A 19069-nucleotide genomic window follows, 5' to 3' on the forward strand; every position below is an offset into this window, starting at 1 on the left:
AGTAACTGAGTAGTAGAGGTATCAAGCGGTGGGTACCGGTTGTTCCCCTTTATTCGCCAATGTTTGTTGGCTTTTAACTCATAGGTTGTTAACCTAGCAGGAGTAGTGGTTGAGAGCCCCTGTTTGCTAAAAACAGGCGGACGACTCATACCTTTTAGGCTCCATACTAAGTTTGAGAGAGTGACTATGAGTTAACTTTGGTGTTACTCAGTCGCCGTCACTCCTGCTTGAGTAGTAAAGGTACCAGGCGGCGGAGGCCGACTGAACCTTTTGATTCGCCAATATTTGTTGGATATTAACTCAAGAGGTACCCCCTGCATTTATCCCAAGTAATACAGGCGGTCATCTGACTCAGATGTCAACTGCTACCACTGGTTTGGTTAGTGATAGAGTTATCCTTGTCTCAAAAACGGCTACGTGGTTGCCCTTGGGGACAGTCGTATAGGTGCCGTGTAATTAGTTTATAGAGCAATGTTCCACCCAAAAGGGAGCTGCTCTCTGCGACGAATTTCATCCGGAAGGATGCCGCCGGACGCCTGCTATGATGTTGGGACAGGTCGTATTAGTTTTGAAGATTTGATCAGTTGGCTTGGCGCCTGGTCTGATCATTCGGCCTATGGCCTTGGTTAGTTCTTGGTGAACGTAGGTGCTAAGTAAAAGGAGGGTAGCCGCCTGTTAGGCACAGGGTCGGTCAGGCCCTAATATTTTTTAGCTAAGTAAAATACCCAATGGAGAGTAGCCGACTGTAAAGGTACAGACGACATGCCCTTCTGAAGATGAGTAAAATACTCGATGGAGAGTAGCCGACTGTAAAGGTACAGGCGGCATACCCCTCTGAAGATAGAGTAAAATACTCAATGGAGAGTAGCCGACTGTAAAGGTACAGACGACATGCCCCTCTGAAGATAGAGAAATACTCAATGGAGAGTAGCCGACTGTAAAGGTACAGACGGCATGCCCCTCTGAAGAGTAAAATACTCAATGGAGAGTAGCCGACTGTAAAAGTACAGACGGCATGCCCCTCTGAAGAGTAAAAATTAAACATGGAGAGTAGCCGACTGTTTGTTAGTAGGCGTGCCCCTCTTAGTACAAAATTGAATATTAAGTACGCAAACTTTTATTAAGTAGCCCTTGACTATTTACATCATTCAAAAGAAATATTTCTTAAGATTATCTACATTCCAAGTTCGAGGCAACGGTTGTCCGTCTGGTGTTCCCAGACGGTAGGTACCGTCCCTGACCTCTTCACAGATTCGGTAGGGTCCTTCCCAGTTGGGAGTTAGTTTGCCAGACTCATTAGCCCTACCAACTGCTTCCATTTTTCTAAGTACAAAGTCCCCCACTTTGAGTGGACGCCTGTGTACTTTTTTGTTGTATGATCTAGTCATTCTCAGGCGGTAAATTTCATGGCGCAAGACAGCATTGCCCCTCCTTTCAGGAAGTGAGTCTAATGCCAGGCGCATGGCTTCCCAGTTTGCCTCTTCGTCATATAGCATTACTCGAAGAGTCGGCTCGTAGTGTTCTATTGGAAGAACAGCTTCCGCACCATAAGTTAGGAGGAATGGAGTTTCTCCAGTCGCCCCTTTTTCAGTCGTCCTAATGGCCCAGAGAACATGTGGTAATTCATCCGCCCATAGGCCGCCTGCTCGTTCAATCTTTTTCTTGAGACCGTCTGAGATGATTTTATTAAAGGCTTCTACCTGGCCGTTTGCTTGTGGACGACCGACAGATGCAAAGTAGTGTGAAATTCCTTGGTCACCCAACCAGCTTTTGAGAACATGCGTCTCAAATTGGGGACCATTATCAAAAACCATAGACATGGTAACCCCGAACCGAGTGATGACATTTTTCCAAATGAATGAAATTACATCCTTCGTCTTGATTCCCTTTACAGCCTCCGCCTCTACCCATTTAGTGAAGTAGTCGACGGCAACAAGTATGTACCTCCTTCCGCCTGTAGCAGGCGTATATGGACCCAGAATATCCATACCCCACTTAGCAAACGGTAGTGGGCTATGAATGGTAGTGAGGTCAGTAGCCGGACGGTGAATTAGCTTGCCAAACCTTTGGCACTTGTCACATTTTTTCACCATCTCCATTGCATCTGCTTCTAAAGTAGGCCAAAAGTAGCCCTGTCGCCTTGCCCGTTGAGCAAGTGTCCTACCGCCTATATGGGAAGCACAATAACCAGAGTGAAGATCGTCTAGAATTTCTCGCCCCTTTTCTGGAGTAACACACTTTAAGAAAGGTTGAAGGTACCCCCTTTTGTGAAGTTCTCCTTTTATTATTTCAAAACTGGTTGCTCGTTTTTTCAGTGCTACCGCCTGTTGATGATCATCCGGCAGGGTACCATTTGTCAGATATGCCCTGATTGGATCCATCCAGGTTGAGATTCTGTCTAAGATTCCAATAGGTTCTTCCTCAATGCTTCTCCTCTCCATTACTTCCCAAAAAACAGTTCGAGGAGTATCACAGGAGGCGGATGATGCTAATTTTGAAAGTGCATCCGCCTGGTTGTTTTCTGATCTCGGCACTTGGGTCAGATAGAAATCCTCAAGGGAGCCGACTGCTTGTCGGACCGCCTGTAAGTACTTGATCATGGCCGGATGGGTTGCTTCGTATTCGCCATTGTACTGACTCACTATCAATTGTGAATCGGAACAGGCGTCTATTTTTCTTGCCCCTGCCGCCTTGCACATGCGGATTCCGGCTAGTAAAGCTTCATATTCTGCCTCATTGTTTGAGGCCTGAAAACTGAAGCGTAGAGCATACTCGTACATGTCGCCCTCTGGCGACTGACATATGACGCCTGCTCCACAACCATTTAAAGTAGAGCTTCCGTCCACATATACCTTCCAGACTTGGTCTGTAATTTGAGAGTCCGGAGGACGAGTCATCTCAACAATAAAGTCAGCAAAGGCTTGCCCCTTCACTGCTTTTCTAGGCTCGAAAGTAACTTCGAGGCTCTGAATTTCTATGGCCCATTTGATCATTCGGCCTGACGACTCCATGATGGTCAGTGGCCGCTTGATAGGTTGGTCTGTATACACAACAACTGCATGTGCCAAAAAGTAGGGCTTCAATTTTTTAACAGCCATGAAGAGTGCAAGACCAAATTTCTCCACTAAGGGATACCTCAACTCGGCATTTTTCAGTACGTGACTGACAAAGTAGACCGGGAGCTGACAGCCGTCTCTTTCAGCAAGGAGAACAGCACTTAACGCATGATCAGAGACGGCCAGGTACATGTAGAGTACTTCTTTGGGCAAAGGGCTGACCAGCCTCGGCAAGGAATGCAAGTGAACTTTCAATTTCTGGAAGGCCGCCTCAGCATCCGGCCCCCATTCAAACCTTTCCTTTTTCTTAATTGCCTGGAAAAAGTATAGGAATTTGTCGCCTGATCGGCTTAGAAATCTTCCCAAGGCCGCCAGACAACCTGTTAACTTCTGAACCTCTCGGATGGTACGAGGCGACTGCATGTCAATGACCGCCTGCACCTTCTCAGGGTTCGCCTCTATTCCTCTCTGATTGATAAGGAATCCGAGAAATTTCCCAGACTCAACTCCAAATACACATTTCTTGGGATTGAGCATGACATGGTGCCGCCTGAGTGTGGCGAAAGTTTCTCGGAGGTCCGACAGATGATCTATCTGAAGCTTAGTCTTGACAATCATATCATCAATATATGCCTCGACATTTCTCCCAATCTGATCAAAGAACACAATGTTTATCATTCGCTGGAAGGTAGCCGGGGCATTCTTAAGACCAAACGGCATGACCGTGTAACAGTATAACCCCTGATCAGTGACGAAGGCCGTCTTCTCCTGATCTTTCTTCCATAAAGGAATTTGATGGAAACTAGAGTAGGCGTCCATAAAGCTCATCAAAGCATGGCCGGCTGTTGAGTCGACCAGGTTATCAATTTTAGGCAGAGGGTAACTGTCTTTGGGGCACGCCTTGTTTAAGTCTGTGTAGTCTACACACATTCGCTAGGTGTCATTCGGCTTTTTAACAAGCACCACATTTGCAACCCAGTCTAGGAAGTAACATTGCCGAATGAACCCTGCATCAAGTAATTTTTTAACTTCGGCGGCTGCCGCCTGACTTCTTTCTTCGCCATGGTTCCGCTTCTTCTGTCGTACCGGCTTCTTATTCCGATCCACGACCAGTTTATGTACCGCCAGATCAGGACTAATGCCTGGCATTTCATGGACTTCGAATGCAAAGATGTCCTTGTATTCTTTCAATAGTTTGTGAAAGTCGTCACCTAGGACTCTCAGAGCAGTCGTCCCAACTTTGACTGTTCGGTCAGGAAGCGAGTCGTCTAGGATCAGGTCCGTATGCTCACCAGCCGGCTGAGGGCGGAATTCATCCGACCGCTCCTCTGCCAATGATTGCTATTTTCTGTCTTTTCTTGCGGCCCCTGTCTGGGATGCCTTTCTCTTCTTGCCGCCTGCTTTTTGAACAGGCGCACTCTCCTTGACATTGTCAAGGTCTATTTTTCCACCACTCGACCCAGTGGCCATAACAGTGGGCTTGACATCCGAGAGATAGCACTCTTGGGCCATCCTCTGATCTCCCCTTAGGGACCCGACTGTTCCATTATCCCTCTCAAACTTGAGCAACATAAGAGATGGGATTATAACAGCCTTGGAATTATTCAGGGTTGGTCGTCCCAGAATCATGTTGTAAGCCGAGAGTTCTTCTACTACCAGGAACCGGACTACCATGTGTCGTCCTTCCCCTTTTTCGCCCAGGCGGATGGGTAAATCCACTCGTCCCACTGGGTGGACTCCTCCTCCTCCAAACCCTACTAAAGGGTGGGATGCCGGATGTATGCAATCAGTCTGATATTTTAGTTTCGACAGACATTTGCAACTGATGAGATCTGAGGAGCTTCCGGTATCTATGAGGATTCGGCCAACTCTCTGGTTGGCCACTTTACATTCAATAACGATAGGGTCGTCATGCGGCCCTCTTACCCCTCCTAGATCTTCTTCAGTGATGACAATCTCAGGAAATGAATATTTGGAGGGGCGTTCTTGGTGAACGGAATTTACATCTAACCGCCTGATATTGTCTTTGTTTCCCCTAATAGTGAGGCCGCCTCCTGAGAAGCCGCCTGCAATGGTGTAGACGAATGCATCATCTGTATCTGAGCTATCGGCCTGTTGATTCTTTTTGGTCGACTGCTTTTTTGAGGAAGTGTTCCTCGTAGATTTCTTGACATAAGTGTCAAGATCACCTTGTTCAGCCAGGCGGTCCAGATACCGCATGAGACTGATGCATTCATTGGTGTGATGACCAACATCTTCATGATAAGCACAGAATTTATCTTGGTTCCGGTTGTTTGCAAAACCCTTCATGGGGACCGGCTTCTCAATTGAGATCCGTCCCTTGATTTCCTTTAGGATAAACTGGCTATCCTTGTTAAACGCATACTTTGGGGAGTATGGTTTGAATTCTTTTTTCTTTTTCTGGGCCAGCTGTTTAGAGGAATTAGCCGCCCAGACCTCTTTTCTTTTCTCGTCTTTGTTTGACGACTGTTTCTGTCGTCCTTTTCTTTTGTCGAACCTTTTCCCGTCCGACTGTTTTCCCGTACTACAAAGATCAGTTGCCTGTATATAGGCTTCCGCTTCAATCAAGGCCTCTTGAAGAGTCGCCACCCTCTTTCGGACCAAATCAAATTTGAAGGTCGACCCGTCTTTGAGACCTTTGAAAAAGTCAGTATAGGCTACTTCATCCGGTAACCCTTGAATCTGTATTCTCATCAGGTTAAACCGCCTGATGTAAGAACGGAGCCCCTCCTTCTCGCCCTGCTGAATTGTTCCTAAATCAAGGGTCGTCTTCTTCGCAGGGATGTTCATGGCGAAGTTGGAGGTGAATAAGTAAGCAAGCGTCCTGAAGTTATTTACACAACCAGTCGGTAGGTTGCCGAACCATTGTTGTGCGATTCCATTAAGAGTCGCTGGGAAACACTTGCACCAAGTGGGATCATCCAACCCTTGAAGGTACATCAGGTTGGTGAATGCCATAAGATGGTCTTCTGGGTTAGTAGTGCCGTCATAGGCGCCTACTAATACATTTTTCACTTTGGCCGGCTGACCGGCTTCAGTAATTTCCTTGGAGAAGGCCGACGGCTGTTCACCAAGTCTAAGCAACCGTAGCTTCCAGTCCATAGGTTGGACATTTTTTGCTACATGTCCACCAAACGGAGGTGGCTGTAAAAAATATTGTTGTTGCGGTACAAACGGTAAGTTTGGTACCGCCTGGTCGCTATGAAAGCCGGACTGACGGGAGGTGCCGCCTGACTGACTCTCACGATACGACTGAGTATGCCTCATTGAGGTATTTCGCAGACTGTCTTGGAAGTTTGAAGTAGAGGCCGACTCTGACAATCGGTCACTCTTCTTCTGCTCTAGCAGTAGCCGAGCGTCTGTGTATGTTTGCTTCGACCCGTCCGCCTGAATATGACGAACAGGTTTCCTATTTCCTGGAGTAGGAAAACGGTATTTTGTGAAATCAAGGGCAGTCGGCTCCCGCTTCCTAGATTTAGGATGAGGAGTCGCCTCTCGCCCTTGAACTGGCTTCCTCTTCAGTGAAGTGGAGGGTTTCTTAGCTGACTGCTCCTTGTCCAGAGCAGGCGGCTTCTTGTTGATCAACTCTTGAATTTCTCCCTTAAAGTCCCTCATGAAGGTCATGAGTTCACTCCTTGTGATGGGAGCAGATCCATCAGTCGGCTGTTGCCGAACAGGCGGTGCGCCTGCTGGCTCGCTTCCTGTATGAAGATGTTCCCGTTCCCTCCTTTCGGTATGACGGGTACGTCGGGCCCTTAGGGTCCCGTCTGAAGCTGTGTGAGCTTCAACTTCAAATTCATTCTCAGTATCGTGGTCCGACTGAACTTGAGGGTCGTCTAGGGGACGCCTCTCTTCAGGAGTCGGTACAGACTTGGATGCCATCTCAGAAGTACTCTCCCCACAGACGGCGCTAAATGTTTCGGGGTTTTCTGATGTCCTGCGGGAGAGCTACAATTCCGAGACTGGAACCGGACGCCTGTACCTGCAAAACAACGGAGACTCCTGGTGGTGGGAGCTCCGCCTCCAACGGTCAAGTTAGTACTTGATTAACGAGTAATTAATGCGGAAATTAAAGTGATTGGGTCTCTCTAGGTGAGAGTGTTTAATGTAGGTAATCTGCTTTTTTAGCGTGATCAGCCTGTTATTCATGTCATCCCCCTTAATGAGGATTAAGGGAGGTATTTATAACCTTGGGAAACGTGCCAATCCTAGGTTTAGGTTAACCTAGGGCTGATTGGGCTTCCCTCGGAAGTTGGGCCTGGGTGGCCGGTTTCTCCATTAGACATGGAGTATGCCACGTGTCATGTCATAATAGGTCCAAGGTGGACGAATAAGCGGGTGCCACGTGGCAAGCCCTGACAGTTCCAACTGAGGGACACTTGGCAGGACCTGATTGGTCCACGTGGCGCATTCCGATTGGTGGGAGCAAAATCCCCTAATCAACTAGCTTTTGTGATTTATAGGTTTAATAAAACATAGTGATGTGCGATCTTGTTTGAATTATCTCGTTAATTTTCTTAATATCAGCTTTTTTATAGTTTTATTTGTTGATATATAATTAAAGATGTTAATCATTAAATTTGTTCATTAAAACGTGATAAAAGACACGTGTCAACTAAAAACAGAAAGTAGCAGTACATTCATTAGAAAGTTTACAACATTATTATATGGAGTATGTACTCCCTAGCCTTCACTCTTCTAGCATAGTGCGATGCACGGTTTATAAATCAAATTATTAATTTCGTAGAAAAAATACAAAGATAATTCAGTTAGTAATAAAGAGCTCATTTACTAATGGTCGATATAAAAATAAAGGATCGTAATTTAAATAGCATATTTTGTTATTTGCATTTCTTTTAATTTTTATAATGTTATTTTATTAATTGAAAAATAAATGAATAATCCACATAACTATATAAGAGAAGTAGATCGACTAATTCATTTTCTATCTCTGTAGGGAAAAAACTAAAATTTTCTTATCATATCATTCGCTTTAGTAATTACAATCTAATACATGTTTTACCTATAGCATTCACCAATACAATCTAATACTTGTCATATCATTCTCTTTAGTAACTACAATCTAATACATGTTCTATAGACACAATAATAACCTTATATATATATGACCCACCAATATTGTATATGATGTAATGTATATGATATATGGAGTAATATTTATAGTTACGAATTAATAGATATGGAAAATATTTAATATAGATTAGGGAAATATGTGAATAAAAAAAATCATAATTATATGATTTGGTGAATATTTTGTATATAATTTATAATAGGTAGTTGAAGGCATTGACGAAAATAAATAAAAATAGAGGGGGAGTTTTAGAGGGAAAATACAGCATATGAAGTGATATAATATATGTCATTCATGATGTCTATAATATATATATTGATATGCAACTTAAGAAATTATTTAATAAATAAGGGGAGTAAGTATAAAATAAAATAACAGAGATAATATTAAAAGGTGGGTGGTATGGATGTTAAAAAAATAAAAAATAAAATAAAATAATTAAAAAGAATAGGCTAAATTAGAAAGTGGGTATGTAGAACATCAAAAAGAAAAATATTGTTTGTACTCTATTCTCATAAGACCGAGCTTCTAGCATTCATTTTACAGCCTATATATACCTCATTCTCTCAGACCAGTTTGTAGTAGAATTGTGAAAATTAAGCAAATATAGTTAAAAAAAAAAAAAAAAATGGAACCAAACCATTGTTCCAACAAACAAACAAAAGAGCTATTAGATGCAGTAGGTTTTATATGGAACCATAGTTTATCGTTCCTAAATTCCATGGCTCTAAAGTGTGCCATTCAACTAGGCATCTCAGATGCCATCAAAAAACATGGCAAACCCATGACTCTTGTTGAGCTAACTAATTCTCTTTCGATCCATCCAAACAAGGCTTCGTCCTTGCATCAAATGATGCGTCTTCTTGTTCACAACAATTTCTACACCACACAAATTTTACCGACTGGAGAAGAAGCATACGATCTTACCCTAAACTCCGAACTCCTTTTAAAAGATCACCCTCTTACTCATGCACCCTTAGCCCTTATAGGGATAACTCCGCAGTTAACTGAACCATCTCACCATTTTGCTAGTTGGTTTCAAAGTCATGACCAATCTTGTGAGTCTTCTTTTCACGTGGCTCAAGGCATGCATTTGTACAAAGGCATGCCTAGTGATACCAAACTCAATGACTTGTTTAACCTAGCCATGGCAAGTGATTCTCGATTGATCTCGAGCTTGTTGCTGACTAATAATAAGTTCAAAGCCCTAATCCAAGGCATTGAATCCATCGTCGATGTTGGTGGAGGTACTGGTACTATGGTTAAAGCCATTGCTGAGGCTTTTCCTGAGGTGAATTGTATCTTGTTTGATCAACCACATGTAGTCAACAATTTACAACTAAATGAAATAAGGAACTTGACTTATGTTGCCGGTGACATGTTCAAATCTATTCCTCAAGCTAATGTCGTCTTACTCAAGGTGAAATAAAGACTACTCTTATACTTCCTCTATTATTATTTTTTTATTATTGATTTAACTGTTAAGTTAATTAAGGGCTTGTTTAGTTCACCTTAATTTTGCTTATCAGATCTGATTAACTTTTCTAATTTGACCAAACTTTGAGTCTTTGACCTTATGTGTACAATAATCTACAAATAAAAAATATATCAAACGAGATCTTGTTAAATTCGTAATAATGTGTATTTTATTAATAAGTAATTTACACATCATAACTACTAATTAAAATTAAGAAACATATACTGACTTAGTGGGTAAACACGGATCCCCACTAAGATACATTAACTCAACTAATGATAGCATGCCTTTTGACTCGAACAAACTACCAAACACTACTCACACATGCTCCTTAAAACTTGGCACTAGTGCGTTTGAATCCCTAACCCAACAAATTAAAAACAATCTCGTATAAGTAAAATATTCACATATTATAGCTTTGTCGTATAAAGTGATATTTACATGGAAGACATGTCCACCTATATATTCGTTGTATCTTTGACTTTGTCGTATGAAATGCCCTTTGTCATATAAAGTGATTTTTAAATGGAATACATGTCCACCTACTAGTTGTAACTGTCTTTCAAGTGATTAGTACATGTGTAAATGTGTAATCCGTAATAACAGGGATAAACAACTTGTTTATATCTATAATCTAATAGATATAATAATCTACCTACTAAAAATACATGCTCCTTACCTACCCCATACTTCCTAGTATCTTGTCCATAAATACTAGATAAAAAAAAAACGGTGAGGGCGGCTAAAGTTTGGTTACAGTCCTTTACTCCTTAGCACAACAAAAAGTATTTATAATGTATATACGCTACCGGCCGTAAATCCAATCCTATTCTCATCATTTAGGTACGTCGGTCGTCATACATACATGTAATTGGTATCATGATAGCATAAATAATGATTTTGCATAGTTTACATGGTATTTCCTTTGCTTTTCAAGTGTAAGGTTGTGGGTTCAACCCATTTTTTTTAATACTTGTTGTAATATTTGAGTTGAATTTTTTTTAAAAAGGACATATCCGGGTGACATATGGTGAGGTAACATTTCTTTAAATTGTCTATGATATATCGAATTTACAAAGAGAGAAAATCTTGACGCGAGAAGTTATTTCGACTAATAATTTTAATTAGATTGTTATACACAAAATTAATCCATTTGAGAACAAAGGGGTTATTTATCTACAGATATAATAACTTCGTGGTTCCTATAAATTTTATTTTTGCAGTGGATATTTATTTATCATATGTAAAAATTTATTTTTGTTTGATTGAAATGCACAAAATTGATCCGAATAAGGGCTTATTTATCTGCGAAATTTAATTTTGCAGTGGATATTGCACAACTGGAGTGATGAAAATTGCATAAAGATACTTGAAAAGTGCAAAGAAGCAATTCCAAGTAGAGAAAAAGGAGGAAAGTTGCTGATCATAGATATGGTAGTCGGAATCCCAATTAACAATGAAAATCACTCCAGATCCCAGTTTCTTGCGGACATTCAAATGTCGTATCTTTTTGGAGGAAAAGAAAGAACTGAACAACAATGGAAATTTCTCTTTGATAAGGCTGGTTTTTGTGACTATAACATTTTACCAATTTTAGGGTCGAGGTCTGTTATCGAGGTTTTTCCTGCATAACAAAAATCTTGTTCGATGATTTCTACATGTGTGATTGTGGTATAAGGTTTATGGGTGTGTTTTAAGTTTCTGGTCATGTACGTTTTAAGATTGCACTTGTGTGTTTTTTTTTTATCATGCTTTCGCATTTTTACACAATATTCGTGTTTACATTTGTATGTTGTTATTTTCCTTTGAATAATTCTAAGTGGAATGAAGATGGGATTTGTTTGTTTAATTAATTCAATATTTTTTATTTTATACTTCCACTGTTTTTTATACTTGCAACACTTCTTTTTTCACGCTTGTCAATGCAAAATTTCAATCGTTAAGAACTTTAATTACCAATGTGTAAAAATTATAAAAATTTGATATTATAAAAGTATAAATCGAGACGAATCTAACAAGATCCCACATGACTATATTTTTCCTAACCTATAAATCACCAAAGTTAATCAAAGAGAGATATGTGAATAATATAAAAGTAAGTTAAACTGTTGCAAGTAAAAAACAAAAAAAACAGAGGAAGTATTGTTCTTTTTTGGGAACATGATGCATACATGCAAATCATACAATGTGTATTCTAATCTAGTTTATAATGTCTAAATGCATTTCCCTTGCCAAACAAAGCTGGAAGTGGTAGGTTTTTTTTTTTTTTTTTTTTTTTTTTTTTTTTTTTTTTGAGGAAAACGTTAGGAATATTTTAAATTAAAATCTGCTAAAAGTACAAGACTCTGCGGAAACGGACCCATAAAAACAAATTTCAGACAACCACGGGTATCCCATCTTGCTACAAGGTGGGCTACCGTGTTACATGTCCTTCTAACATGAGAAGAAATAAAAGCATTAAAGAACTTAGATAACATGCATTATCATCATAAATTAACCAAATTGGCGATCAACCACTGGAACCGTTATTGATTGCAGCATACACGGAAGAAGAATCACTTTCCAGCCATACTTGCGTCACACCCAGGCGCCTAGCCACCGACAACCCAAAATGCGCAGCCGATGCCTCTGCACACTCCACTTCCCACACACCCTCAACTTGTCTCACCGCTGTCCAAATAAGCTCCCCCCGATGGTTTATCACCACTGCACCTAATCCCATATAGGAATTAGCTATATGAACATCCACATTTACTTTTATAAAACCTTTCGAGGGGCATTGCCACGCTGTTAATGAGAGAGTGTCCCTTCGAGGTTGGCTGGAGAACACTTTCTTGGCATATATATACAGTACTGGTGCTGCAGAGAGAGGCCAAATATTATTTTCTTAATGGAAACAATGATAGACAATGTTGCTTTAGAGAGAATTCGTAATATTTGTGGTTTTGTGAATTCGTAATACAAATACATTTATGTGTATATTTAACAGTTTGCCATTGATTGTATTCTTTACATATATACTTAACAGTTTGCCATTGATTGTATTCTTTACATATATACTTAACAGTTTGCCATTGATTGTATTCTTTACATATATACTTAACAGTTTGCCATTGATTGTATTCTTTACATATATACTTAACAGTTTGCCATTGATTGTATTCTTTAAAAAAATAAATAAATAAATAAAGTTTGCCATTGTAATTGTTCTAATTACACTTTTTTTTTTCACTTGGTTATTATATAGGATTCATCCAATATTAGGATATGACATTACTCATATAAATAGAACTGGTCTCAATATCCTTAATTGTAAAGTTATAATAATAAACAAAAGATGGTTCATTATTTTAATTATTAACAAACTAGTATCCAACCATTGGGTCACACAATAGATACAAAGATAATAATCTAATTTGACAATTAGGTTGTCATTAGATCGCTCTAAAGGTGGTTTGATTGAGAGTTAATTTAATTTTGAGGTATATGCATATAGAAATCAAACCACAATAGTAGATATATAAGTGATCATTGATATCAAACCTAGTAAACATACATTGTGACCTGGCTAGTGAGGACAACAACCCTATTTGCTATCAATTAAGAAAAATATTAAGATATTAATGCATTATAAACTAATAATTAGCAATGTCCAAAATAACGTATGGTCATAGACAAAATAAACAATAATACTGTGTTTTATAAGTATTGTCCTATTAGCATTTGGGTTCATGTCTTATATACAAACAAAAATTAAAATTACATCTTCTTTTTTTCGGATCAAACAGGTATTCCAAAACAAAAATCGCGATTGTCTTCTCCGATTTGCCTCGCGAACTACCTAGATTTCGAAATTTTGTTAATTTTTTTTTTTCACATACATATAATGACCGATTTTGCAAATGACTTAAAATTATATGTTACGATTTCTTCTCAGATTTTCTTGACGAACATAGATTACCGAAAAACTTAAATTTTTTTATCTCTTTTACATAAATTCGGTGTTTTCGTATCCGATGATTGATATTATACAATTAAAATCTATTTTTCAGGGATTAAAAACCCACCTAGATGCGTAAGAACCCCGTTTTTTATTTAATAAAATATAATTGCGCAAGGACTGTATAAATTTGGCCTTTTTTTTTGTCTCCATTGATGCGCGATTGAATTTAAGGGACATGGAAAATAAATTTGTAGTTAATTTCATTATTTGATGAACAAATTTGAAGAACTTTGAAGAACGGTGAAGAACATTGATGAACATCGATGAACTCTGAAGAACAATTTTTTTTTTTTATTTAATCTTAATTTTGGGTTTTATTAAAAATATGTTTTAATAAAATAATTTCAAAAAAAAAACAATTTCGGAAAATCAGTAATTGATTTTTGGAAATAAGAAAATGAATTAAAAATGGAAAATACTAATACCAAGATTTTAAAATAAAGCAAAAATCAACCAATCATAATTAAGTATAGTCACGGTCACAATAACGATGACCATAGTAGAAACATCCTCATTAAATAAATATGGTAGTCATTTTTCAAATGACCGCTGTAAAATCATCCCCTGCAAGCTACTTAATTATTACTTGTGAATATAATATTAATTTCAAATGGGAAAGTAAAAACTTTTTTGTTATAAAGATGGTAGTACAAAATAAACAAAGTATACTTGTACAAATTAAAATTAAGAAAATAAATTTAAAATAAATACCAGCACACACTAGCATAAATTTATGAGCAACACTCATTATTATTACAAGTTATTGAAAACTTTTTATTCTCTAAGTACACAGTCTACAAACTCACTAATTATACTACATATAGTAGTTCAACCTTTATTCTTCAATCTTCACTGATATGTAACAGCTTGATGTAATGTAATATATCTTTAAGACCTCCTCCAATTTAATCCCAACTAATTAATAATTAATTAGTTAGTGGAACACTTTGAAGAACAATGGTTTCAACAGTAAGACCAGGACCAAAACCAAACAACACACCCCATTCCAATCCTTCTCCGGTTGTCGATTTGCCCTCCTTCGACGACCTCTTCCTCATCTCATCCAATATGAATATCACCGTCGCACCCCACATGTTCCCATACTCGCTTAGGACGTGCCTAGTAGTACTCAGTTTGCTCGGCTCAAGCTCGATTTCAGTTTCAATCTGGTCTAATATAGCTGGACCTCCAGGGTGAGGGATCCAAAATAAGGAGTTCCAATCTTTGATTCCAAATCGATTAAACGATTCAATCAATATATTTTCGACGTTTTTTCCTATAAGTATAGGTACATCCGGACGTATTTCACCAACTAACCCTACTTCCCTTAGGCGGGCTTGTATAACCCCATCAGAGTTCGGGATTGTAGTCTGCTCAGCGGACACAATCCGATAAATTGGTTGCTCTACGTGCTCAACAAGGTCAGCACCTACGATCAATGCTGCTGCCCCGTCAGCAAATAAGGTGTGAGGTAACAGGTTAGTCTCATCAGGAGCTTGGAAACAGATAGTGGAACTCATCTCCGAACAAACAGCCAGCACACGAGCTCCGTGTTCGTTTTCTGCCATGGATTTGGCTACACGTAGGAGTGTACCCCCTGCGTGACAGCCAACTTGGCGGAGAACAAAACGCTTAACAGAAGGCGAAAGGCCGAGAAGCATGACGAGGTATTGGTCAGCAGCGGGTGTATCGACGAAAGAGTTGGTGGCGAAGATAACGTGGGTGATCTTGGACTTGGGTTGCCCCCATTCTTTGATGGCCTCCTCAGCCGCTTGTTTGCCGAGTTCGGGTACTTCGGTTGCGAGTATAGCTTGACGGGCTGTTAGGGATGGTGCATTGCGATCGCACATTTGAGGGTTTTCTTTGAAGGTTTCTTCGGTTACATGTAAGTAACGCTTCTTAATCATTGATTTTTCGCCTGAAATAAGAAATTAAAGGCATGTAAGTGAGGAATGTCAATCATGATCTAATGATTTTGTAACAATAGGAAAGAATCATAAGATACAATACTAAGTACAATTTTCATTTATTATTAGAGCAAGTTTAATAATTGTAGCTAGGGACTTGCTTACAATGTACATTATATAATCAACAGCTACTAGCTTGATTACTCGAGCTAGAAAATGCAATTAACTTGGCTAAGCAAATTAGCACAGGAAAAAAATATTGACAAAATAAATAAATAAAATGAAATTTTAAAAAAATTAATTAAAGAGGCGGGATTCAATTAAATAAACTTAATAGCTAGTCATTGGAGCTCAATTTAACTTAAATGACAATTAACTTAAAAGTTTATGTGGTATGACAAGCTAATTTGACAATTAGCTTACCATTGTAGTTAATTGTAGTCACGTACATGCAAAAACAATCTACATGTAACTTTTATTCACAACGTTCGATTTTCCATTATTCTCGCACCATTATTTTTAACTTTATATCTTGTTTAATATACCTTATAAAATATATAGTCATGTCGGATCTACTTACCTCTTCAATTTTTCTACAGTACCTTATATTATCCTTAATCCCTCTACTCTTAAGCAAACGTAGTTTATGGAGGCTCGAACTTGTGACCTAGAAGTCACAACTCACAAGGTGAGCTTTCCACCAACTCCATCAAGCTTGGTTATTATATTCAATTAAATTATCTGTGTCTATAAATCAATAAACAAATAACAAGAGGATAAAAAATATGAGTAAAAAGCAAACTATAAGACGTACACATGCGCTTGAACTTGGCCTTGAGATGGGTTAAATGTTGGCTATTTGTAATTCCAAAATAGTAATCGGGATAATCTTCTTGGCTAAATTCATTTGGTGGATTAGCAATGCCAATAGCAAGGATTGTAGCCGGACCCTTTGATTTTTGAGGCATTGGAATCTCATAAATAGAACCCATTTTCTTAGCTAAGGTTAATTATATTGAAGCTAGGATAATTTATAAATGAAAGCAAAGGAATTCTTAGATAATATTGAAGCAAAGATTTATAAAAGCTAAACAAGTAATTAGCTAATGTATGATGAATTTTCCGTAAGGCAATCAAGCCTATATATAGTAGAAATTTATTATACGGGAGTATGATAAATAATATAAATTATTTTAACGTCAAATATTGTCACTTGCATGCATTAATGCAAGTCACCTAATTTATTCTATGTACATAGATTTTATTTTTATTTTTTTTTATTTTTTTTTTGGGGGTGGGGGGGGGGGGGGACAGACTATGTACGTAGTTTTGCGTTGGTAGATTTTGACTTAATCAATTAAATATTATTACAACAATTATCCAATCGATTAATTAATTCCTATAATATTCCAAAGTATGATAATTTTGTGTATGCATTGACTTTTACTAGAGTTACTCAGCTTGTTTTGTGAGTTTTATATGTTTATTTTGGTTTGATTTCTTGACCCTAATTTTTTAATCTCAAGTTTGATTTTCAAGGTCATTTGTAAGACTTGACATTTTCTAATTTAATTGTTTAGTATATTGTGGTAGCCTGGTAGGCTTACAAGTTAAACTATCCGTACAATTAATTATTACTTGAAAATTTTCATCCAATGTCAGAAAGATGTCGCATGCATGTATGTTTAATTTGTATGAATCAATTATTAGACATTACGTAGCAAAACATAAATAGGCAATCATATATATTTAACACTTAAACACGTAACTTTTTACATATTTAAATTTGTTTTCCAATTACATGATATGCACACATATGGTCTATTGTTCCATAGACATGAACTAGTATTTCAGTTGGATGATATGCACACTATTGTCGAATAGTATTTATATTGTTCCAGAAATATGAACTATTGTCCCATAAATATTATGTATTGTTCCATATATAAGAACTAGTGTTCCAATTACATGATATGCACATAGTTCTCGAATTTTAATTATGTTGTTCCAGAAATTTGAACTAATGTACCACACATATGGTTTATTGTTCCATAGACATGAAATAGTGTTCCAATTGGATGATATACCCATTATTGTCGAATAGTATTTATATTGTTCCACAAATATGAACTATTGTCTCATAAATATCAAACTAATTCCAAAATTTCTGAAATTTTGTATACTTATGTACACAAAAAAATAAGTATACAAAATTTTGTATACTTATTCGTGCATTAAACTCGACGTCTTAATGTAAAACACTATGTTGAACCATTCAATTTTGGAGCACTTAAATTTTTGTGTGAATAAGTATACAAAATTTCAGAAATTTTGTATACTTATTTTGTATAATTAGTTTGTATACTTAGTTTGACACGTGGCATATAACCTACAAAAATCAGTCACCAACAAGTCAAGGTTCATTAAAAGAAAGTGACATACAAAGGTGGGATTGACTCGTAATAATCAAAAGGTGGGATTATTGTCAAACCACGCAAAGGTGGGATTATTTATTTTCATTTTTCCTAAAATACTATACAAACTTGGTCAATTATTTTGATTGCAATCATAAACTAAAGCAGTGCAATAAATGATAGAAAGGGTATATTGGATATTTATAGTGTCAAAGAAGTTAGGTGCTCCTTTTGTTTTTGAATACTCCCAATAGTTAGACTAGCACACAAGTCAGGGCATAGGTTTGATCTTAATGACATGCAATTATGCATAAATAAAAGGAAAATTTGATTTAAATAATCCAACCTTTATCCCGTTTAATTTTAATAATCCAACCTTTTGATTATTTAGGAATAATCCAAGCTTTAGGGGGGTGTTCTATTTCTGAAATTTTGTATACTTATTCGTCCATAATTCATATGGAGTCTTTTCGACAACTTTTCACAGAGCGCGGTTCAGTGTTAGTGCCGCAGTTAGAAGTGTGTGTCCCCATAAAGAGATAAGAAGTTCGCTAAGACCCATTATTGATCGAACCATGTCTAACAAGGTTCGATTCCTCGTTCGGATACTCCGTTCCATTGTGGAGTTCCGGGAGGTGTTAAGAAAGAATACCATTTTCTTTCAAGCGATCTTCAAATTCATGGCTCAAATACTTGCCACCTCGATCCGATCGAAGTGCTTTTATTTTCTTGACAAGTTGATTTTCAACTTCACTCTGAAATTCTTTGATTTTTTCAAAAGATTCAGATTTGTTCGACATAAGGTAGACATAACCATATCTACTATAGTCGTCAGTGAAGGTAATGAAATATCAATAACCTTGCCTTGTGGGTGTACTCATGGGTCCACATACATCCGTATGTATTAGACCCAATAAGTCACTTGCCCTTTCTCCCAAGTTGGAGAATGACTACTTTATCATCATGCCTAATAGACATCCTTCTCAATTTTCAAATGACTCCAAGTCGAATGAGTCAAGAACACCTTCTTGAAGAAGTTTCTTGATGCATTTGATGTTAATGCATTATGTGGCCAAGACGACAATGCCACAAGTAGGTT

At 38.0% G+C, this 19069-nt stretch overlaps 2 protein-coding genes across 2 annotated transcripts; one reads left to right on the forward strand and one right to left on the reverse strand.

Moving 5' to 3' along the window:
* The first annotated feature begins 8507 nt into the window (after positions 1-8507).
* Positions 8508-11495, forward strand: LOC110691989 (trans-resveratrol di-O-methyltransferase-like). The gene is made up of 2 exons (XM_021868975.1): positions 8508-9589; positions 10973-11495. The coding sequence occupies exons 1-2, from the start codon at positions 8798-8800 to the stop codon at positions 11276-11278; spliced, it is 1098 nt and encodes a 365-aa protein (XP_021724667.1). The 5' UTR covers positions 8508-8797; the 3' UTR covers positions 11279-11495.
* Positions 11496-13730: 2235 nt separating this feature from the next.
* Positions 13731-16649, reverse strand: LOC110691990 (chalcone synthase 3-like). The gene is made up of 2 exons (XM_021868976.1): positions 16371-16649; positions 13731-15567 (listed from the first exon to the last, which is right to left on the reverse strand). The coding sequence occupies exons 1-2, from the start codon at positions 16546-16548 to the stop codon at positions 14576-14578; spliced, it is 1170 nt and encodes a 389-aa protein (XP_021724668.1). The 5' UTR covers positions 16549-16649; the 3' UTR covers positions 13731-14575.
* Positions 16650-19069: the final 2420 nt, after the last annotated feature.

This window comes from Chenopodium quinoa, unplaced genomic scaffold (genome assembly GCF_001683475.1).
Source record: "Chenopodium quinoa cultivar QQ74 unplaced genomic scaffold, ASM168347v1, whole genome shotgun sequence".
Taxonomy (NCBI): Eukaryota; Viridiplantae; Streptophyta; class Magnoliopsida; order Caryophyllales; family Amaranthaceae; genus Chenopodium; species Chenopodium quinoa.

What these genes read in the sequence shown, in the direction of transcription:
- LOC110691989 (XM_021868975.1), top strand. Translation starts at nt 8,798, where the DNA reads ATGGAACCAAACCATTGTTCCAACAAACAAACAAAAGAGCTATTAGAT. An exon ending in CTAATGTCGTCTTACTCAAG is followed by an intron (nt 9,590 to 10,972) that starts GTGAAATAAAGA and finishes TTAATTTTGCAG; the next exon opens with TGGATATTGCACAACTGGAG.
- LOC110691990 (XM_021868976.1), bottom strand. Translation starts at nt 16,548, where the DNA reads ATGGGTTCTATTTATGAGATTCCAATGCCTCAAAAATCAAAGGGTCCG. An exon ending in GGCCAAGTTCAAGCGCATGT is followed by an intron (nt 15,568 to 16,370) that starts GTACGTCTTATA and finishes TTCTTATTTCAG; the next exon opens with GCGAAAAATCAATGATTAAG.